This window comes from Colletotrichum phormii, assembly GCF_030913505.1.
Source record: "Colletotrichum phormii strain CBS 102054 chromosome Unknown BDP81scaffold_21, whole genome shotgun sequence".
Classification (NCBI taxonomy): domain Eukaryota; kingdom Fungi; phylum Ascomycota; class Sordariomycetes; order Glomerellales; family Glomerellaceae; genus Colletotrichum; species Colletotrichum phormii.
Genome location: NW_026851463.1, coordinates 54584 through 76404, shown reverse-complemented (window position 1 = coordinate 76404; position 21821 = coordinate 54584). Strand labels below are relative to the sequence as shown.

The window sequence follows — 21821 nt, the reverse complement described above, 5'->3', positions numbered from 1 at the left end:
CAGACCACTCACGGCAGGCACTTTGACGTTTGAACTTGTTTCCAGACTTTGGCATCAGGGAACACGTCCTCCCGATTCTGGATAGACATCGAGTTCCTACTCTGTTTTATTCCTCACAATCACCACAAATCAACTACAACCAGAAGAAAGAAACCCACAACCAGATACCACAAACCTCGAACCGAATCAAAGAAGTAAAGAATCGAGAATCAAAATCCCAAAACCCAAAATCAACCACACGATGCCCTTCTCATTCACATCCTCCATCTCCTTCTCCTCCTCAATCAGCCACAACGGCAAGACGGAGGAGAAGCGCTGGGCCCGCAAGACGGAACGGAGTCCATCGGGCACCACCGTCCGGACGGCTTCCCACAAGACGGGCGAGCCCGTATACCTCGAGCGCCGCGAGTACGATTCTGCTGGAAAGGCCCTACCAGAGGGACGCGCTGTCAAGAGTGATGGGGCGGAAAAGATTGATCGTCGGATCGAGGACGTTTCTGAGCGGGAATGATTGTAGAAGCAAGGATTGGAATCATCGACATGATGGGAATGGAGTTTTGGGGGTTTGATTTCGGAGTTTGCTTTTGCTTCAGGGCCAGTCAATCAGCGATTATTCTTCGTACTCGAGGACAAGTGCGTTCTACTCGCACTTGGTGTGTTGACGGCAGGTGTTCTTTATTGTCTTGATCATCATCAACTACCTTAGTTGACCATCGTACTGCAGCAACAATAAGAAGCAGCTCGACAAGGACATTTTCAATTCCAATTTCACAAGCGTCAAACAAACATGGTGGTTATGACTGCATTATACTACGCTACCTCGCGCACTCTACTACGAGTACGCCCTGCAACCTCAAATCTTGATGACAACCTTGCCAAAGTGCTTCTGGTCCCACTGGTGCTGGTACGCCTCCTTGACCTCCTCGAAGCCGAAAATCCTCTGATCGACCACAGGCTTGATCTTGTTAGCGTCAATCGCCTGGTTCATCTCCTCAAACTGCTGCTTCGACCCGACAAACAAGCCGCGAATCGTGCAAATGTTGGCCAGCGCGTCCAGCAGCGTCGGCTGCTCGCCCTCGGGTTTATCACCGTGCGACAAGAACCCAATAATCGAAATCACACCCTCCAACTTGACCGCCTTGAGCGACTGCGCAACCGTACCGGGCCCGCCGACCTCGATGATGTGGTCGACGCCCACGCTCTCCGGCGTCAGCGACTTGGCCACCTCGCCCCAGTTGGGCGTCTCCTTGTAGTTGATGACGTGGTGCGCGCCGAGCTTCCTGAGCTGCTCGCCCTTTGCGGCGGACGACGTGGTCGCGATGACGGTCGCCCCCGCGGCGACGGCGAACTGGATCGCAGAGAGACTCACGCCGCCCGTGCCCTGGGTCAGGACGTAGTCGCCCGGCTTGAGCGCCTTGGACTGCAGGCCGTACAGCGCGTTCCACGCCGTCAGCGGCGCGCAGGGGAGCGTGGCGGCCTCGACGGACGAGAGCGTCTTGGGGGACTTTACGACGCCGTGCTCGGGGAAGACGGCGTATTGGCGGAGGGTGCCGTCGAGGGCGCCGCCGAGGCCGGATTTGACGGCGAGCGGGGTGATGGGGTTGGATTGGTGGTGCTGGTTGAAGAGGGTGGCGATGTTGTCGCCTTCTTTGACCTGCGTTACCTTTGGGCCGACGGAGACGACGCGGCCGGCGCCGTCAGAGGCCGGGACGCGGGGGAAGCTGACGGGGAAAGGGTAGAGGCCCTGTAAAAGAGCGGCGTTAGCGGGGGCGGGCGTTTCGGACGACCGGACGAGCCCCGGGGGGTGGAGGGGAACTTACCTTGGGGATAGCCAAGTCGCGAAAGTTTAGGGAGACGGCCTCGATTTGCACGAGGACGTCGTAGTCGCCCAGCTGCGGTAGAGGCACATCCTTCTTGAGCTCGAGGGTGTCCCAGTTGCTGCTGTCCTTGCCGATGCCGGTGATGGACCAGGCGTTGGTTGATGTTGGTGCCATGATGAGTCGGTTATGTGTGATGATCGGTCTAAGGGGCGGTAATAGTCCAAGGAACCTTTACATTTCTTTCAACAAAACTACACCGAATCTTGCTTTGCAGACTTGGTTTATATGTAGGTATCGCTTCCCAAAAAAGATTTCAAAGCAGTCGTGGGGTTTTCGCAGCCCCGAAGCTTCGAAGAGTGTCGACATGACGCAATGTCCACTTATACCGTCATATCGGGGTCCGGCAATGCGACATGACCTTCTTTTTTGCACTGATTCCACTGACTCGAATGTGTTGAACCGTCGACACCCCAGCTATTGCCCCCCTGCCCGTGTCCATTGGCTTTCCGCCGCCATTCCGCTTTCTGCCCCGGAGCCGCTCGGCATTCACGCCAATTGCCACATTACCACCAGCATCTCGGGTGCGGTTTTGCTAGTTGGCAGTACGGAGTAGCATACGGTGCCTGTTGGAGTCACCGAATCACCGCGGCTTTTTGATCTGTCCCCCGATGGCTAACCCACCAAGGTGGCATCCGTATTGTCATGAGAACACAACGATTGGACCATGGATGCATTGGATGGTGTCGCGTTGTTTTACAGTGTCTACGGAGTATTGATTTGTAAGGCCGTAGCTCTCAACCAACTGGACTTGCCTGGGTCTGTGCCCACCTGTATCCATTTTCCAGAAGATTTTCTTTCTTCTAGCTTACGGATACTAGTGTAGTAACAACTAATGAGGTTTATCACTGACAAAGTGGAAAAGTGAGGGGACGGTAGCAACGGGGCGGGAACGAACAAGACAGCAGGTTAGGCAAAAGCACAAACAACTTGCGAATAGCTTCACTTTCCCCATGAGTCATGCATATCAGACCTAGAACCCGAGGCGACTTCTATGAACCCCGTTGAAACCCAACACAACACCCCTTCCTTTGATCCTCCGATAGGCGCGAGGATGCAGATGGGACACAACACACTGTTTTCTGCCGCGTTCACCGCCCCTATGGTTGCCCCTCGCAAATATCCGCTTGAGCTGGATTCTGCCACAGTTGCTGTCCAGGCGTAACCATACTGATGGATCTGGTTTGCTTTCGCCTGCGCACAGCATAGCCAGTGTCTTGGTGAGTGATTCCTCTCCACGGCATCCAGTGCTTCGTCAAGAATACCTCGTGAACTTATCCAAGCAGCAAGGGCTTGGGTTTTACTGATTGCGTCTGTATCAAGCTGAACCATGCCGTATGCGAGTATGTTTCCCAGGTGCTCCGACATACAGTGGCGGGTCGAATGTGAGGAAACCTAGGTACTCACCCGAGGTGGTCGCTGAACAATCATCTAAATGAGCACAACCGGCATCCTTCCAGCGACATTCCTCTCCCCCACGCAAGCCTCAAGGAGACTGATGAATTGATTTGTTTCCCGGGGTTATTCCCATGCCAAAAGTCTAGAACCCGCAGCTGACGCCGCTCCACAATCAAGCTGAGAACAAATGAACCCCCCCCTCAAGGGATTATTTCCCGTACGGGCCGGGATGTTGGAATTGGCGCGCGATTTCAGATTGACCAAGTGCAATATGGTCCGGTGTTTACAACCGCCTTGTGGTCTGCTTTCTCTGCTTAATTAGATGCCCCTGCTTCTCCACGACAAACCCATCAAAACTTCTCGGCAGGGGGGGGGAGGGGAGGCAAGATCCGTTTAATCATTCAGAACGTACAGAGTATGTGTGCATATACTCCGTAATTACTTGGTAGATAATAGCAGCCAGTATGCCCCGAAAGTGATGATCTAGTTCTGATCTTCATTCCAACTTTCACTGTCAATCTTTTTCCGCACCACTGGCGGGTTGCTTTCCACAGTCTTTACAGCGTCACTCCCTATCCCAGCAACGATGAATATCTCTCGCTACCTGGCCCCGGCCGTCTTCGCCTCCGCCGCCGTCGCCGAAGAGACCTTTTGCGGTGCCCCCAATGACTATGAAGTCCTCATGGGGCACCCCGAGGATCGTCTACTCGATGAACTACGCCTACCAGGCCATCAAGGGATCGGCCTGCACCGGCTACTACGGCACGTCCGGATCTGGCGATGCGCAGCGAATCCAATGGAGCAGCATCTGGGACATTGATCCCACGTACCAAAAGGACGTCCTCAAGGGATACTCCTTCATCGGCCTGAGCCAGAACCTCGAGACCAAGCTCAGTGCCATCCAGAGCATCCCCAGCACCTACAGCTGGACCGTCTCCAACTCTTCGGCTTACAAAGATAAAGGGGGGCTTTCTTTTCTACCTCTGCATCACGCTGAACCCGGTGCTTGCATGTTGCTGACTCAACTACCCAAAGGCAACGTCGTCTACGACTTCATGACCTCCGACACCAAAGGCGACAGCACGTCCAGCAACGCCCAGGAACTCATGCTCTGGCTCCGCTGGGAAGGCGGACAGGTACCCATTGGCTGGGCCGAGGGCCCAACGGCCACGATTGACGGGCTCTTTGGCAAGGACGGGTGGAAGCTGTACCAAGGCAAGAACACCGACACCGGCATCACCGTGTCTTCGCTGCTTGCTCCCACCCAGTACGCCGACCTGGAGAAGGGCACCTTTGAGGGAGACAGCAAGCACTGGCTCCTCGCGCTCTCCAAGCAGGGCGTCTTTTCCGAGAGCACCTACGTTAATGTGGGAAACGCTGGCCAGGAGCCGTACTGGGGCACTGTCACGTTCAACAACACTCTCGGCTTGAACATCGACCTTTGAGGGTAAAGCCAGGCCGGGGTATCTGCATGAGACAGCTATACCGACTTCGTTCCTTGTACAAATTCATCTCCATGTTCATTGACGCTGATGGAACATCTTGTAAATGTTCTCTACTGTTCACGACTTCAAAAAGATGGTGCCGCTCATGACCTTTGTGGCCGTTCCTCCAAGATGCAGCGTCTCTAGCTTTCGTGCACCATCCGCGCCCCGTCCAAGCTTCGCGTCAACGTAAATATTGCTCCTCCGACCCATCTCGACTCCCTGCGTGATGTCAAAGCCGAGTGAATCTTCAGACAGCTCGTGCAAACTCAGATAGCTCGACAGAGCGCAGGCAGCGCTACCTGTGGCAGGATCCTCCAGATCAGGCTCAATCAAACGGGTTCTGATCTTGTGCACAACACGTCCATCAACCGTCTCGGCACCCAACCGCACAAAGTAGTACCGCGAAATAAACGTCTCGCGCCAACCCTCGTCCAGAAGCTCCTGCTGCCGAAACTCCATGGGCCCAATCTTTGCGGACGCCAACGACGCCAGCGAGGGCAGTTCCACAAGCGCAAACGTCATGCCGCTCACGATGCTAAAGACGGGCGCTTCGACCTCCGCTTTGGCAAGTTCTGCTACCGAACCGCTGTACGGGCCGGGCCCGAGGTCCCTCAGCCGCTTCTGGTGGAGACGGGTGTTGTGCGGGATGGCGGCCCGTACGGACTCGGGCCCCGTCTCTTCGATTTCGATGGGTCCGGCCTTTGCAATCAGCTTCTTGATGCCGCGGGACTTGAGAAAGATGGCCGTGCCGACGGTGGGGTGGCCCGCAAAGGGAAGCTCCGCGGTCGGCGTGAAGATATCGAAGCGTCGCTCCGTGGATGCGGGGTCGTCGACTTCGTGCACAAAGGTCGTCTCGGAGTAGTTGAACTCTCTGGCAATGGTTTGCTTCTGCGCCTGCGTCAGGGACGTCGAGGCCGGGATCGTGACGATGGCTAGGGGGTTGCCCTCAAAGGGCTTGTCCGTAAAGGCGTCGACGGTGGTGTAGGGGAGCTCCATCGATGTGTCGTATAAGGGCGGATCGCCTAGATGGTGAATACAAATGAAGTGTATACCAAGAAGGCTTGAATGACAGGTAGAACGGGACCACGGTTACTCCAGGCTGTTGAAATAGCGAAGCTGGTGAGCAATGAATGAGTCACCGGTTGATTCTTAGACCTGGTCGAAACGAGGATTGTTTATTAAGCAGCAATTGCCAGTTGATCGGTAAACATTTATTCTGCGTCGTCACCCGCGCCTTTTGCGCCCTTCGCCGACAGACGTCCCCACTCCCCGGCCCCCTCTCTTGATAATTCACGCGCCGGCTTGTCTTTGAAGTTTCCCCCGAAATCCACTTCCGCCCTTCAACAATGCTTCCAAACATCTCGGGCTCGATTTTAGATGTCGAGTGATGGCGATCAGTCCGCGCTGTTTACATATTCAAATATTAAGTGTTCATGTACAAAATGTAGCATACGGAACGTCAAGTCCCATCCAACCCTCTCACGTCCATTTCTCAACTTAGAGTAAGATACTTCAAGTTGTAGCATCAAGACAAGCCATGACGACCACACGCCGAAGCGTCTATATAAACCACGAGGCGGGACCGACCAAACCTGCCTCCGATGCATCCCTCGCACAGGCATTTCACCAGCAGCTGCCCGCCTTCGCCAGAACCCCTCTCGTTTCTCTCGAGGATATCGCCCAGGAACTAGGCGTGAAAGCCGTCTACATAAAAGACGAAAGCAACAGACTAGGACTACCATCCTTCAAGATCCTGGGCGCATCATGGGGAACGTACCGCGCCGTCACGACTGATCTACACTTGCCCGCCGACACGCCCCTCAACGACGTCGCAAAGGCCGCCCAAACGCATAATCTCTCCCTCTACGCAGCTACGGAGGGCAATCACGGTCGAGCCGTTGCGACCATGGCCCAGATTCTAGGCATCCCTGCGCACATCTACGTTCCCAGCAGCGTCGACAGTGAGGCGGTCACCAACATTGCCTCCGAGGGCGCCAAAGTCATCGTGAGCAACTCCCACTATGACGACGCTGTCATGGAAGCGTGGCAAGCGTCAAAGTCAGTAAAGGGCGGGCTTCTGATTCAAGACAATGCGTTTGCGGGGTACGAGCAGATTCCTGCCTGGATCGTCGAGGGCTACTCCACCCTCGTTCGCGAGGCCGAGCAACAGGTGGCCGACCACGGGCTGAAGCCGAGTTTGATGGTGACCCCAGTCGGCGTTGGATCTCTAGCGCATGCCGTCGTGTCTCACTGCAAGTCTGATGGTCGAGATTGCGCAGTCCTGTCAGTCGAGCCCGATACCGCTCCGTGTCTCTGGACGAGTCTGAAAGCGGGTAAACCAGTGACGGTTCATACCTCGAGAACCATCATGGAAGGGCTCAACTGCGGTACTGTCTCTCTGACGGCGTTTGGTGATCTTCGTGTAGGCATTGATGCCAGCGCCACAGTCTCCGACTTCGAAGCCCATGAGGCCGTGAAGTATCTCCAGACGAAGGGGGTCAAGAGCGGGCCGTGTGGTGGCGCCACCCTCCCAGCGCTCCGAAGGCTTGCCCAAGTAAACCCACGACCAGCCTGTCTTTCCAAAGACGCCGTCGTGGTATTACTAAACACAGAGGGCCCCCGGAACTACAAGATTCCCTTGGATGTGTCCACCGATGACCCCGTCACGTTGACGCAGATCCTCACGTCCATCGATTCTTCCAAACCCCGACTTATCCAAGGCTTCAGGTGCCGGTGAAGGCGAGATTGCCCACTACATTACCGCGTGGCTGCAACATCGCAACTTCGAAGCGCACTGGTTGGAAGAGACGCAAGGCCGACCTTCCGTAGTCGGTGTGTTCCGCGGAACAGGAGGGGGAAAGTCCATCATGCTCAACGGGCATGTTGACACCGTCAGCCTTTCAAGTTACTCGCCAGACCTGGAACCTTTGAGCGGAGAACTCAAGGAGGACGAAGGAGGACGAATCTTTGTTCGTGGAAGCGCGGACATGAAGGCAGGTCTGGCAGCTGCCATGGCGGCAATGGCTCGATGCAGCTCTCAATCACGCCCTTCTCTACGGGGCGATGTCATCCTCGCCGCTGTCGTCGACGAGGAGAACTTCTCCATAGGCACAGAAGAGGTCATCAGGGCTGGATGGAGGGCCGATGCCGCCATCATACCGGAACCAACCAACCAGGAGATGGCGATCACTCATAAAGGATTCATTTGGGTTGAAATCGACATCCTCGGCGTTGCGGCCCATGGATCTAGGCCCGAGGATGGCGTAGATGCCATCTTGCTCGCTGGTGCAGTGCAGACGGCATTCCTTGAGTACTCAAAGGCATTGCCCTCCGACTCTCGGCTGGGAAAGGCATCTTTGCATGCAGGCCTCATTCAGGGCGGCGAAGAACCTTCCAGCTATCCGGAGCTGTGCACTTTGACAGTTGAGTTTCGAACCATCCCGGCACAGACTACTCAGAGTATTCTTGGAGACATCGAGAGCATCTTGACTAGTATCGCCAAGTCCAAACCAGACTTCAGATATGCTGCTCCTCGAATGACCTTTTCGCGGCCTCCGCTTGGGCAGAGCCCGGACGATGAGTTTATCAAGACCTTCATCTCTGCTACCTCGAAGTGTCTAGGTGAAGCGCAAAAGCCTGTTGCGTGTTCTTTCTGGTGCGACGCTGCATTGTTGAACGAGATCGGTATCCCATCGGTTGTCTATGGCCTTAGGAGTTTTGGGATCCACGGCAAGGAGGAATGGGTGAGCGTAGCGAGCATTCGGGAAGTTGCATCGGTGATAGAGGTCGTGATTCACGACTTTTGCGCTTAGATACTGGACCCAGATCACGGATTAGGCTAAGTTTTGACAAAGGAAGGCGAAATGGGTACAATGACATGTGCTTTCCGAGTCTATGGCTCAATGGCTCTGAGATATCTTGACTAATAAATATTCCCTCGTCACCTCAGGGCTCTCGCTAGTTCAATTCTCTCATAGCTTTCAGAGTTCCTCAATGTATGCCTCTGTGTTCCCTGCGTAATCTCGTCCATTGCGTTATATCCAATCTCAGTCTCGCGAGCTCTCATGGCGGAGTCGGTAGTCGGCGATGGCCCCATGGCAAGCAAAACATTCCGGTTCGTCTCTTGTTCTATCTTCCTTCCCTCCTCTAGAGTGCTCATGCCAATTTCCGTTGGAAAGGCGCTCTGTCCATCTGACTTCAAATATCCATTTCTTTCATCCGACCTCGTCGTTGCGTACATTTCCGAGAACAGTACTCGTAGAACCGGGATAGATGACGCAACGATTGTGACGTTGATCTCAGCTTGTCCCCATATGAATAGCAGAGACAGGCGATCTATAGAATGATCAGAGAGATCCAAATACGAGAACGAGGTCTTCATGCTCACATGGTATATCTGCGCCTTCGGCGATGGTCACTATTTTGATGACCTTAATCACCCCGACTAAACCTGCAATGACACCGAGGCTCATGGCTACGGCCACACCAATCTTCTCATGGCGCTTCAAGGCTAGTCTCCATATCATCGGCCATGGGAGTAGGGACAAGATGAAATCAACTAGTGCCGAGTATGCTAAAACCACATGTTAACTGGCTGTCTGGACACATTCGGTTGAGTTCATATATTGCTTACCATTTGATACCATGTGCATAACGACCGAATCCTCGACTCGCCAGCAGGATCCTGGTAGGACAGCTTCATAAGAGTCCGACGGTCTATCGCAGGCCGCTTTCCAGGCGACGACAGCACTAGTTGCCAAGACTGCGTTCATGGAAAAAACCAGGAACCAAATGAAAATCTTCAATTTCCCAGACGCAATGCGTAAAATTGTGACTGCAAAAGACGTTTTGCTGAGGGCCAAGGCGACCTTGTTCATGACGACGTTGACAGACGACAGAGTGAAAATATGCGCTGAGAAATCTAGCGACTTTCCAAACCCGAGTCTCATGAGCTCTGTGGTGAGAGACGTCGAGACTAGCAGGAATGTCTCAAGAGAACAATCGTCAGCAATGAAGGCTCTTCCGACAGGTCAAAAAGCCTCTTACCCAAGACGCCACCAAGAGATAGTCATCGGTCCATAAGCCACGGGATCTGATCTTCTTGCAATAAACACGACAAAACAGAAAAACAGTCGATACCGAAATCATGGCCCATATCGAAGCGACGACCCTAGGCGCCGGGTCTTTGGAAACGGCAATCACGAATGGAGCTGTAGAAGACATATTTCGCCTGGGAAGACTTGCTATAATTGTCGAGCTCATCGTTCAGAAAAATATGATGATGCTGGAGAAAACACAAATGGCAGAGTGGAAACTTTTCACGCCAATGGCTTCCATGGCTGGGGCTCATCTCAGGTTAAAAGTCAAAAAGCTGGTCCGCTCCCGATGAAGATGTCAATCAAGTCTTTTCGGGAAAAAGAAAGAACTTCGCTTCCACTACCCTATCACACCTCAGGGCCAAAGCTCAAAACTAACGCATACAAAAGATGCAATCCGACAACGTGTTCTGTGGCAACCGAACGACCTCTTGGATCATGTTCGTGTAGGGGGGCCAGGCCTGGGTGAATCAACGCAAGGATGCAATTCACATCAAAAAAGAAATACGATCCAAAGCTGTGGGATAGTAATCCTCGGTCGCCCCGCACGATGTGAATGATCATTGGTCGCCATAATTGTCTGAGTGACCAAGCCTCCCGACGGGGACTAGTCGATGCTAGGGAAGCTGCCTACATCACAAGCTTGACATCGAGTGTTTGAAGCCATGTCGTCTCGGACTTCGAAGTGGAACAAGGTCTCGAGAAAACTCTATGATAATGACAGCGTTTGCATGAAAGCGAGACTATACTGGGCTTGCTAGTCATAAATCAGAAATGTGCTTGGGCAGGTTGAGTCGTGGACTGAGTCGACAAGAAGCCTTTCATCATGCAGTCTAGCCGAGAGGTTGTCATTAGTTCCTGAGCTGTCAGATTACTGATTAGTGCTGTTATTCGGGAATACCACGAAACAGTAGAAGTCCTGTCGGATCATCTGTCACTGTTGCCTATTCGCTCAGCGTGGTAGATGTCTCTTGGAGGGTTGGATGTCGCACCGTCGAATCCTTCACACGTCTTTGACAATGCACTCAGGCGATTCGAGATCACCCCTGTGGTTCAAGTCGCGGTGACATACATGAGTTACGTCGAATTATATGAACAGACAGCTTCCTTACGCTAGATAAGATCTCGAACTTGCACCCCATGAGAATAGTCCTCGGAAGTTCCGTCCCGGCACGTTGGTCTAGAATCTGATGCCTTGCATCATGCTAGCTGCATTAGTAGTCTTACGCTAGTCTTTCCTGTCCCTTAAGCTCTCACATGCCATTCGCTGTCTCTTTGGAAGTTTTTGCAGGATTCGGAAAAGAAAGTTCTCGAGGATTGACCAATCACTCTGCTCATTGACCCTTGCAAGCCACGGCTGAGGGTAAGCACACCACGCACATGGTATCTTCGAAAGTGAAGAAACATCGACAAACAGGAAGCCCAGTTGCTGGTGAACCGTCTCATTGCTCCCACTCCATCATGGCTGACTTTCCCAAGTGATAGATTGCGGACGAATTGTCATAGAACGGGTGTTGCTGGTTGCCAACTTGTCAATCATCATTAGGTCGATGCAATGTCTTGGAAATTGCATGGTATTGGATGGAGCCCACGTTCAAGCTCTTTCTTTAGAGGCTCACTCAGACACCGTGCTCTGATGCGAAGCTGAGGGGTAAGCGAGGTTGAATTCAATTTTGGTTGAATCTCAGCTTGTTGGAGTAACGTGAGAAGATGACTTGAGCGAAGCTAATCCTATTGCTCGCATAGCACGAGGGAGAATGGCAGGATTAAGTAACAGGCTAGCTTTCAATTCTCCCATTTCTATTCACGAGCTGATTAAATCTACTAAACTTCTTTAAGAATGATATTACTATAAGTTTTCATCATTGTATGATGTAAGTGCATCCTTTTTTGTCGTTTAGGTTAAAGTGAGAACGGGTATGATATGGGTATGGATCGAGGTTCAAAATGGTAGTCTAGGAGGAAGGAAGTAGCGTGTGCATGGTATCTTACATTCATAGAAAGCGGTTGTCGAAAGGGCATATCTGACGGCGAAGCTGTGCATTCATGTTGATCTGACTAGCCTGCCTTAGACGGGAAGTTTCAACAATATTGTGAGCACAGAGCAAGGCTTGGCGAGCGCATCTACACAGTAAGGTATGGAGTAGTTGCTTATAATCCCAAAGTGGTCCGGAATCTAGGATACGGATGACCCCAGCCCGCGCGTAACAAGGATGTGTTCAGATCTTCCAGGTTTCGTCCGAACGTGCGGTATCCAAGAACCTGGATTCTCGGCCCCACCACGGAACTCAGTGCTTATCGATACGAAGGCGGGCACGGCGGGCCCGAAGCTGGCGGTAATCATCGGCAGAATATTTACTGTCTGAATTGAGACACTCTCGGGTTTCTCGAAGCAATGAAGCCATCGTATGCACGTCTCGCACAACGAAATTCCGATATTATATACCCAAATGCTGCTTTACTTACGTCGCACGTGGGTACGGTCTTCTCCCTTACAATGTCTAGCGCAGATACCCGGTAGACGCGCTGCGTCGACCAAAGCCACGAAGCCCGCTTTCGCCCAATCCCTTCTGAAGGAGACAACCCCGACAGCGTCAAGATTGGCCGAAACGGGGGCTTGGGCGATGACTCCACGATCCAAGAAGCCAGAATATGGCAGTGCTGCTGCAAATAAACCCAAGACGAAGAAAAAGGTCAAGGGCGACAAGTCGCGTGTCAATGTCGTGGACGAGAAGCTATGTGGTGTGTTCATGATGCCCGTCGCCAGTCGCATTACAGACGAAGATGCTAATCGGGCCTGCCACCAGACGATATCTTGAAATACATAGGTCCTACACTCGAAAGACACGTTGGCTGCGACTTGGTCGACATCAACCCGGGCGCCGGCGTCTGGAGTCGTAAGCTCCACGAGGTCCTCCAACCGCGCACCCATATCCTCATGGAACCCGACGACGAGCTTTACCGACCCTTCCTCCAGCCTCTACTCGAAAATCCAAATACAAAACTGATACCCCAGTCCGGAATCCTTTGGGACGAGCTGAACGAGGTGCTCGGCCACATCCAGAACCAGGTCCCTCAGCCGAGGGGCCCCGACATCGAGCCCACGCGCAACGACACCCTCCTCGTGACGGCGAACCTCGCCTTCTTTCCCAAGAAACGCTACCGCAACTTCGATTCTGTCGCCTCACTCGTGCTCTTCCAGCTCATCAGCAGCATCCGCACCGGCACACTATTCCAAAAATATGGCCTTGTCCGCATGCTGGTTTGGGCCAACAACGACGACCAGCGCTCGTTCCTAGCAAGGAACCTCCAAGGGCGGCGCAAGTCGTCAATTGAGGCCGAGTTTGCGTGCGAGTGGCTCGGCGTGGTGGCCGGCAAGGAGGCGTATTCGAACTCGGACTCCAAGAGAGACGTTTGGCACGTTCGCGATCGGTGGATCGATATCGACAGCACAATGGACACACTGGAAAGGATGAGAAAGAATGGCTTGGAGATGCCAGAGGGACGAAAGTTGGATTCTACGACGCAGGCTGAACAAGGGGCCGTCGGCACTGGGCGCCACGCAGGCGTGCAAACGCCGTATCTCAGCCGGCCCTACATGGCGGAGCTGAAGGAACTTGAAGACGAGCTGGCGGCCGGCATCCTAGACACGTCGAGTACATCAAAACCCTTCAAACGCCTCAAATTCCTACGGCACACAGTCAAAACCCACGAAGAAGACGCCGAGAAGAACAAGATCCTCCTGGCGGAAATGTACGAGCTCAGCCGTCTGCGTGCGAACAAGGCCGGCACGGACGCGGAACTGGGCGAGCGCGAACGGGCGTGGGAGGCCAAGGTCTCGGCGCTCGGCAAGAACTTTCTCATCGACTTCCGCGTCCTCCGTGATAACTTGCACATCTTTCGGCAAGACCCGCCGGTGATGCTCTGGGACCGGCGACCCTACGAGCCGCTCGCCGTCAGCCCGGCCGAGTTCTTCCCCAACGTCGAGTGTTGTCTGTTGGACATCCAGCCCAAGGCGATGTATCCGCTCCTCCGGCAGTCCGGGCCGGGCACCTCGCATGCGGGCGACATGTTTGAACTGTTCCGAGCGTCCATGCTGGCGCAAGGCCTGGAGCCCGTCAGCAAGTCTCTGGAGCGCATCTGGCCCGGGGCGGCGGAGGGTATCTTGCCGCACTGCCCCAGCCTGCGGGACCCGGCCCAGGGAGGACTGAATGCAACGGGGAGCGCGGAGCTCTGTTCTCGAGTACTGAACGAGAAGCAGTGGATGGAGCTCATGGAGGCCTTCATGGCGTGGCCATTCCGGCCAACGTACGAGGAGATGATTGGGCGATTGGCGGACGACATTGAGCCCGCCGAGGATGATCACAACGCCGGCGGCAGCAGCATGTCGACGGATGCGGCATTGGCGTAGAGGCTCTAGGAGAGAAAGCGGGCATTTCGTGCTGCCATGGGACCTGCGGGGGCCGCGGGCAGCACTTATGATTCACTACGCATGTATAATGAGTAGATTCCCCTGTATCTGTACAATGTGAATCTTAGAGACAGTATTCAACTGGTATGTTGATGTACTATCATAATGTATATAAAGTCACAGAATAGAGACGCGGGGGTGATGGTTTAATAGGTCATGCATGTCCCGATCACACATTGACGGTAGGTAGCTGGACAGAATTTGGCCGACCACGTTCTTTTCCAGTCCTCGCCAAGAGGAATCGGGCAAGGACGAAGATGGAGGGAATTGTCGGCTCTCACATGGCTTTTGATCAACGCATAGCTCCTGGTCCATGAATGGGTTTACGTCGTCGTAGTTGGCCTGGAGTGTCGAGCTAGATTCGCTCCATGACATGACCAAAGGTCAAGACGATATTCGTCCGCAATCATTGCTTGAAAACAGTATATGTGAAGCATGTTGCCTATCTGCCTTTATGCATCTGGAAGCGGTCGAAGCATTCAACGGTGCAGCGGTAATGTCAGGGGTCCCTGGGTCGGGAATCACCCAGAACAGCGTCCGGGAAGAAGTGCAAGGGATGCATGGCGCATCGCGGGTTGAACAGGGGTTGAGGACCAGATAGATGGACCATGACGACACTGGACGGCACTGAAGGAGAATGAGATTGTTCGAACTTGAAAGAGTCGAAGCATGACTCCGAGCCTTCCAAGAGCGTTGTCTGGGCTTGGGAAATGGCAAGAAGACGGTTTGATGAAGGCTTGCGCAATTAAATGGGGAATCGTGTGCCAGTCTGCGGCAGAGTGTGATTGCAATGTGGGACGAGCAGGTTCTTCAGAAGTTTAGGAGGCTATGCTCTCTTAGTCTCCTGGTTGTGTCTTATTACGAGTATACGCGTCCGCCGTGCATGTCACTCTACTCTGTGTGTGTGCTTGGTTCACTTTTTGTTCATGATTTGCGGATAGATGATCAACATGGAATGGACGCAGTGGTAACACATACAATGCGAGATTCGTCACGTTCAAAACGTTGCACCAAGACTGATGCCACGTGTGGTTTCGAGAAGATGGGGAATAGCCGCATGTCTGTTTCTAGTACAACGACGAGATGACAAAGAGACTTCACGTAGAGAAGTTCAAGGTGATGAACTCATGAAGAAACAGGACTGTGGATGAAAGGTGGAGTCTCGTCTCTTTGTTACATCTCAGTTGGGGTGGCAGTGGAACAAGATGGCCACCGGTTCCCCGTTTCCCATTTCTCATCTCTCATTCCCATCCGCCCACCAGCCACAGCCACAGCCACAGCCAAGGCCCGTTTGTGCGACGTGAGGTGGTGTACAATCTCGATAGTGGACAGATACGACTCATTCTGGCATATATGAGCAGACTCCAGACTCCAGACTCCAGACTCCAGACTCCAGCAGACTCCTGGACATCCGCATTGAATGTACCGGTAGATTCGTTTGGATAATGTGTACTCCGTACTCCGTACTCCGTAGAAGAAGAGACATATGTGAGGGCCGATGTGCTCAGGGGTTAAGTCGGACGGCACCACACTACCTACTGTGCAGTTGCTGGATCGTCGGCCACCCTGCCTGTCAGTCTAAGCGCTAGAAGAATCGCTAGCGCAGGAGCGTAGCACCAATACCGAGCGCCGGGCAGCACGTTGCCCCTTGGACTGAGAGAGGTGGCGCTCGCGCCGAAGCTGGGGGAGGGAGGTCTCGTGGGTACAGATGCAGGACACTTGTTCTCGATTTGAGATGAGACATGCTGTAGTGTTGACTTGGGTGATGGCGAGAAGCCACAGCCAACGTTCCATGAGGCAATCTATTTACCGGTGGTCTTTACAAAGCACACATAGCGCGAATGTCCTCCCCGCACACCCCCCTTACTTACCCCTGGACCCTGACGAAGTAGTGACTGTCCTTTGTCCAGATGTTTCAAGTTTTCTCTGGAATGCACAGCAACGGTTTTTTGGTGTGCCTTACCAAGGTACGTCCAGGGACCGCCCGGACTGTCTCTGGAAATCTGGTTTGGCACATATTACTCCTTAGTCTCGGTGTATTGGGTGCATTGGTATAGAGTAAGACGAAGAGAGCCTTTTGATGATTGCTGTCTTCAAGCTATCCATAAGGCACTGGTGGTTGGCAAGCGAAAGTGGTCCAAGGTCATCGTAGTCTACATAAACACTTGGTCATATACCAAAGTAGATTCGAACAGGTAGCTATTCGTGATGGTGGAAATGACTCCTATTCAATGTGCGCCAAGTACTAAGGTTGTCGCGACAAACAAGAAGGTACCGTACCTGGATGGCGCCCCCTTTTCGCCGTTTTGTTCACACTTCCACCAAGGCTAAGGTCAGGCTAAGGTGCTCCGAAATCCCGTCAAGTAGTAGTTTATTTCTTCTCGCGTACTAACGCCAGTCGTTGAGGCAACTTGGATCTTCTGCTACAAGTTGAGGTATCTAATCTCTGAAACTAATTCGATAGGAGAAAGCAAAGAAACCTGGATAACAAAAGTCAACTGCCGGCGAACCGAAGGTGGCTCAATCCACTACCACGAAACTAACTACCCTACCATAGGTATGTAGAGACCATGGCTCTGGACTGCAGTGAGACACAGTAGTGAAAGCAAGCCCATTCAAGAAAAGAAAGGAAAAGAGAATAGAAGCAAATCACCTACCCATTCATTATTATCACCTTCACTACGCCCAGAGCATTATCTGTCCAACCTTGGGATCCCCATGCTCACTTGAAACTTGCCTGAGCGTCACCCTCTTCCAGGCTCCCCCACCCGCAGCCCACGGTCCACAATCCCGCAGCCCAAGCGCTCGTCAGCATCATCTACGCAGTACTCCGTACACAGTACACAGTACAATCCACAGCGGCATCACCACCACCATCATCGGCATCATCATCTACATTCGGACCTGCATCAAGCATATGCAGCACCACTTCACGCACATACAGCCCATTCTCATCCTACCGCCTCCATCGGAATCTTCCACTTCTCTTCCAGCAGCCATCAACTTCTCCAGCAATCCAGCTTCCTCTGATTGACCTGGATCCCTCATCGTTCCCGTCCTGCCGTATCCCGTCCGTCTCATCCCATCCCATCCCATCCAACCTCAAGGATATCCACACCTCCAATTCCGCAGTCCACATATACAGTACGGTCACTCCGTAATACCGTCCATCCATCCACCTGCCTCAGACATCATAGGTAGCTGCTACCTTGCCCCATACCTAACCTCAGATCAGCATCTCCACGTTCGCCCATCTCACTTTGCTGTCACTGCTCATTCCCAGCTGCCGTACTCCGCGCACTACATGCCGCATCCCGCATCCCACATCCCTATCCGAGCAAACACCCACTGCCCCAGTATCTTGGTCCAGTCTGCCTCCATTCATCGTCCGTTGGCACTGACGTCCCCGCGAACCAGTCCTTTGCGCGAAGCCGCCATTTCCCTGTTGCGACGTCCAATCTCGACCTTTTCGACCTTCACTCCTCCTTCAATGGCACTGTTCTGATCAGCCGCCCGTCTTCCCCCTTCAGCAGCCAAGCTTCTTCTTCTTCTTCTTCTTCTTCTTCTTCTTCTTCTGTCATTCCTTACCTTTCTTCTTCCTCCATTCAATCCCCTCTGACTCGGTCGGTTTCTTCTTCTTTTTAATCTCCCGTGTTCGAATTGTCTGTACGGGGCAGAGCTTCGCACCGTTGGGCCCTTGGAACCCCCGGATCACCATCTTGAATCGTGTCACAGAACCCGACCGACCGACCGACCGACCGACCGACCGGCCGACAACCAAGCTTCTGCTCTCCGCTCGTCGACCTCTTCTCGATCTCAGTCTTGCACTACCGCTCGCCAGTTGGACTGGCCTGGCTGAGCCAGCCGCCAGGCCTCCTTCATCCGATATCCGAACCATCCTTCCACTCGGTTCCGTCATCCCCTGCGGACCGACTTGCGACGATATCCAACCTCTCGAAACTTTCCCGCGATCCCGCGACCACCATACACCATGGTGAAGCTCATTTCACCATCATTCCCGCCCCGGCGGCCTTCAAGCTTCCTCCGTTACGCCGCCGTCGTCATCTTTTTCGTGGCTCTCTTCTACTACTTCGACCCCCGATACCCAAGAGAACCTCTGACACAGCTTCAACCAGAGAAGCCACAGCAACATCCGCAAACACCAGACGCGGTGCCTCCGGCAAAGGCTGATGGTGCCGAAAAGCCGCCCGTTCAACCCGAGGCGACACCGATACCTCCGAAAGACAAACCAGCGTCGTCGGCAGCTAAACCTCCATCAGCAGGAGATACCAAGTCCGAAGGCGGCATCGACCCGTCAAAAGGACACCCTATAGATGGTTTGATCAAAGAGGCCGACGAAACGTTTACCAAGTTGCTGGAGAAGGAATCCAAGACGCTGCCCGCCGCGGCCAAGGCCTATCGCGAGCGACGTGGTCGCCACCCTCCGCCGGGCTTTGACGCGTGGTTTCAATTTGCCCAGGACCGCAAGGCTGTCATTGTGGAAGACTTTTTCGACCAAATCTACCACGATCTTCAACCATTTTGGGGCCTCGAGCCATCACGCATCCGAAAAGAGGCGGCCGAATGGGAGATGGTTATCAAGGTGCGCAAGGGACGAGCCACCCGTATTAGCGACTGGTTCTGGACCGTCCACTGGACAAACATGCTTAAAACGATCGAGCACCTGCTACCCGACATGGACATTGCCCTGAATCCGATGGACGAGCCGCGCATGGTGGTGCCGTTTGAGGATATGGAGCAGCATTTGAGAGACGCCGCCCTGACGGAAGGGATGCCCGAGCCGAAAAAGGTCATGAACACATTCCAGGCCCTGCCTAGCAACAAAAAGGAGCTCGACCGCAACGTCAAGGTCAAGAGCAAGCACTGGGACAAAGTCACGAGTATGTGCCCTGCCAACTTCTCCTTTACCCCGCCACCTGTTCCTTTTCATGGGACGAACTACACCCTGATACTGACGCCCGTCTTTAGAACAATACTGGCTCATTGCCCGCCGTGGGTGCCCTCCCGATAGCCCTGCTCGACTGGCACAGACGCAAAGAACGTTTGACCATGCCCCCGCCGTCTCGACAAAGTATGCCAAACCGCACATGCGCGACGGCTTTGTCTCCAACTACACACTCTCGACCCATATCTGTCACCAGCCCGACCTGCAAGGCCTCAATGGCATATTCATCGAGCCCCTCAGTACAGCTGCCACGCCTCTGCTGTTCCCAATGTTTGGTGGTTCCAAACTAGCTGTCAACAACGAGATTCTCCTTCCTGCGGCCATGTACTGGACGGAGGAAGAGAGATTCAGCGGCGGTGGGTACCACGGGGGCCCCTGGAGCAAGAAGAAGGACTCGGCGCTCTGGCGCGGCGTCGCAACGGGTGGGCGCAACCGCGTGGATAACTGGCAAGGGTTCCAGCGCCACCGGTTCGTGGCCATGAACAACGCGACCAAGGTTACGGGCGCCGAAGACGGCACGATGGACCCCATCAACTTTTCCCTGCCCGATAAGATGTACAACCTCGCAGCGCAGGCGGTGGGTGGGCTGGGCGACTGGATCAAGTCGTGGGCCAATGTCGGGTTCACGGATCTCATGTGCGAGCCCGAGGGCAAGGCCGGAACGTGCAACTACACGAGCCCCCACTTCAACATCGCCGAGGGCGTCATGCTCTGGGAGATGTACGACAACAAGTACCTCCCCGACGTCGACGGCAATAGCTTTTCGGGCCGGTACCTCGCATTTCTGGGCAGCACGAGTCTCCCCATCAAGTCAACGCTTTGGCGGGAATGGCACGACAGCCGTCTCGTGGCATGGAAGCATTTTGTGCCGATGGACACGAGGTACAACGAATATTACGGCATCATGGAATACTTTATGGGGTACGGTGACGAGAGACCGGGCCATGACGCCGAGGCGGAGAAGATTGCCATGGACGGTAAGGCGTGGGCCGAGAAGGCGCTGCGCAAGGAAGACATGCAGATTTACACTCTGCGGTTGCTTCTTGAGTACGCACGCGTCACGGACGAGAGAAGAGAGAGGATGGGCTGGGTGCATGACTTGCTGGCGGAGCAGACATCTACTTAAGAGCGTGAGGCCTGGCAACAGGGTTGTTGTTCGTCGCATGGATACCACACCGCGGGATATGGGAACTCAAAAAGGCATGGCGTTATTTTTTTCTCGATTTCTTCTCCTTTTCGTCTCCTCGGGGAGTTTTTGGTGTAAATCGCAAGGGCCCCCCCCCCCCCCCCCCCCCCTCCTACCCCCTACCTGTCAGCTTTTTGGCTGTTTTGAGACTTTTGTCTACGGATCCTCCTGGGACTCCCTCGAACGGGAGAATGAGGAAGCGCGAGATCGGCATCATTCTAGTTATACACATAGGCCATGTGTGCCTGCATGACGACCAGTACCTATCACAACCATGTTTAGCGGCGCATCAAAGTGCCATGCGCATATATGACTGTGAGGGTGATGTTGGATGTTGTAAACGTGCTCGACGTAGGTTTCCGACCACGTACTACATGGCGTAAAAGAGGAATGGCACGGTCTTCGGAAGGCAATCCCGCAGACCGAAGACGACGTCTGCCGCCGATTGCCCTTTGTAGGCGAAGCCGAGCGAGGTAGGCATTGAGTAATGATCTCTTGATTCTTCTCCTCTTGCTTCTCTCAGTCGTCGTCGGCAAGCTCACCAGACGGGTCCGTGTACAGCAAAGTAAAGTCATTTGATCACTTTCACCAGACACATGGGGGGAGGATTGGAGACGAACTACGAGTCATAATCAAGTCCAGCCCGCCCCGCCCCCCCCCCCTCCCCGCCCCCTCTCCCCCCGAGTGATGGTTTAGGGCAGACGATTACGCGATGATAAGGCAATTTCGAGACGAGAAAGTGCGCCTCTTTTACGTAGAGTCAGGGAGCGTCCTTGCTTTCCTCGGGTGAGGGGTATCATCGGGAAAAGAGACGACGGAGACAATCAGACGAGCTCTTGTTCGGCTTCTATGCTTCCGTACCTCTATTTTAGAATAAATGCCAATGGGAATATTGATATGAAGTATTCTGAAAATTGTGATAATGATTTGAAAACATTGGAAGTATTTATTATTTATTAAAAATCGAGAACAGTACAAAATAGCTAACGTGGTTGATAAGCGAGTGGATCAGACAAGCGAGTGGATCAGCCGACCGCGACCAACATATCTTCCACCCTTCATAGGCGTTACGCCACAACCAAGCATGTCATCACAAAGTAATGAAGGCCAGCTAACCTTAGCGGTTCAGGCTATCAAAACGACACCAAATCTTAGTATCCGAGCGGCATCCCGGATCTACTCAGTACCCTTCTCAACCTTACGCCATCGTCTAAGGGGAAAGTTATCACGACGCGACACTATGCCTAGATCGCGGAATTTGACTACGCTTGAAGAAGAGAAGCTAGTTGAGTATATTCTCGACCTAGATTCCCGATCATTCCCTCCCCGCATTAGAGGTG

At 53.6% G+C, this 21821-nt stretch overlaps 9 protein-coding genes across 9 annotated transcripts; 5 read left to right on the top strand and 4 right to left on the bottom strand.

Moving 5' to 3' along the window:
• The first annotated feature begins 148 nt into the window (after positions 1 to 148).
• BDP81DRAFT_98355 (uncharacterized protein) lies at positions 149 to 687 on the top strand. The gene has a single exon (XM_060596549.1). The coding sequence runs from the start codon at positions 242 to 244 to the stop codon at positions 509 to 511; it is 270 nt and encodes an 89-aa protein (XP_060441056.1). The 5' UTR covers positions 149 to 241; the 3' UTR covers positions 512 to 687.
• A 166-nt stretch (positions 688 to 853) lies between these two features.
• Positions 854 to 1994, bottom strand: BDP81DRAFT_328397 (zinc-binding dehydrogenase; the record flags this gene model as incomplete). Its single annotated transcript, XM_060585212.1, has 2 exons — positions 854 to 1744; positions 1821 to 1994. 2 exons carry the CDS (start codon positions 1992 to 1994, stop codon positions 854 to 856), a joined length of 1065 nt encoding a protein of 354 aa, XP_060441055.1.
• A 1991-nt stretch (positions 1995 to 3985) lies between these two features.
• Positions 3986 to 4720, top strand: BDP81DRAFT_328300 (concanavalin A-like lectin/glucanase domain-containing protein; the record flags this gene model as incomplete). Its single annotated transcript, XM_060585204.1, has 1 exon — positions 3986 to 4720. The coding sequence occupies one exon, from the start codon at positions 3986 to 3988 to the stop codon at positions 4718 to 4720; it is 735 nt and encodes a 244-aa protein (XP_060441054.1).
• Positions 4721 to 4837: 117 nt separating this feature from the next.
• Positions 4838 to 5758, bottom strand: BDP81DRAFT_328408 (phenazine biosynthesis-like protein; the record flags this gene model as incomplete). The annotated part of the gene is made up of 1 exon (XM_060585215.1): positions 4838 to 5758. The coding sequence occupies one exon, from the start codon at positions 5756 to 5758 to the stop codon at positions 4838 to 4840; it is 921 nt and encodes a 306-aa protein (XP_060441053.1).
• Positions 5759 to 6299: 541 nt separating this feature from the next.
• Positions 6300 to 8574, top strand: BDP81DRAFT_464051 (diaminopropionate ammonia-lyase; the record flags this gene model as incomplete). Its single annotated transcript, XM_060594106.1, has 2 exons — positions 6300 to 7424; positions 7483 to 8574. The coding sequence occupies 2 exons, from the start codon at positions 6300 to 6302 to the stop codon at positions 8572 to 8574; spliced, it is 2217 nt and encodes a 738-aa protein (XP_060441052.1).
• Positions 8354 to 10024, bottom strand: BDP81DRAFT_499378 (uncharacterized protein; the record flags this gene model as incomplete). Its single annotated transcript, XM_060595486.1, has 4 exons — positions 8354 to 9097; positions 9150 to 9335; positions 9396 to 9750; positions 9809 to 10024. The coding sequence occupies 4 exons, from the start codon at positions 10022 to 10024 to the stop codon at positions 8703 to 8705; spliced, it is 1152 nt and encodes a 383-aa protein (XP_060441051.1). The 3' UTR covers positions 8354 to 8702.
• Positions 10025 to 12308: 2284 nt separating this feature from the next.
• On the top strand, positions 12309 to 14269 carry BDP81DRAFT_328830 (uncharacterized protein; the record flags this gene model as incomplete). Its single annotated transcript, XM_060585253.1, has 2 exons — positions 12309 to 12600; positions 12666 to 14269. 2 exons carry the CDS (start codon positions 12309 to 12311, stop codon positions 14267 to 14269), a joined length of 1896 nt encoding a protein of 631 aa, XP_060441050.1.
• BDP81DRAFT_436062 (uncharacterized protein) lies at positions 14002 to 14793 on the bottom strand. The gene has a single exon (XM_060591097.1). The coding sequence runs from the start codon at positions 14702 to 14704 to the stop codon at positions 14447 to 14449; it is 258 nt and encodes an 85-aa protein (XP_060441049.1). The 5' UTR covers positions 14705 to 14793; the 3' UTR covers positions 14002 to 14446.
• A 3274-nt stretch (positions 14794 to 18067) lies between these two features.
• On the top strand, positions 18068 to 20578 carry BDP81DRAFT_381590 (capsular associated protein). Its single transcript, XM_060586891.1, has 2 exons — positions 18068 to 19230; positions 19319 to 20578. Exons 1-2 carry the CDS (start codon positions 18321 to 18323, stop codon positions 20419 to 20421), a joined length of 2013 nt encoding a protein of 670 aa, XP_060441048.1. The 5' UTR covers positions 18068 to 18320; the 3' UTR covers positions 20422 to 20578.
• Positions 20579 to 21821: the final 1243 nt, after the last annotated feature.

Bases quoted from the DNA above. Each gene is read 5' to 3' on its own strand.
- BDP81DRAFT_436062 (XM_060591097.1), bottom strand. From the start codon at position 14,704: ATGTCATGGAGCGAATCTAGCTCGACACTCCAGGCCAACTACGACGAC.
- BDP81DRAFT_98355 (XM_060596549.1), top strand. From the start codon at position 242: ATGCCCTTCTCATTCACATCCTCCATCTCCTTCTCCTCCTCAATCAGC.
- BDP81DRAFT_381590 (XM_060586891.1), top strand. From the start codon at position 18,321: ATGGTGAAGCTCATTTCACCATCATTCCCGCCCCGGCGGCCTTCAAGC. The intron at 19,231-19,318 runs GTATGTGCCCTG...GCCCGTCTTTAG, and splicing joins GCACTGGGACAAAGTCACGA to AACAATACTGGCTCATTGCC.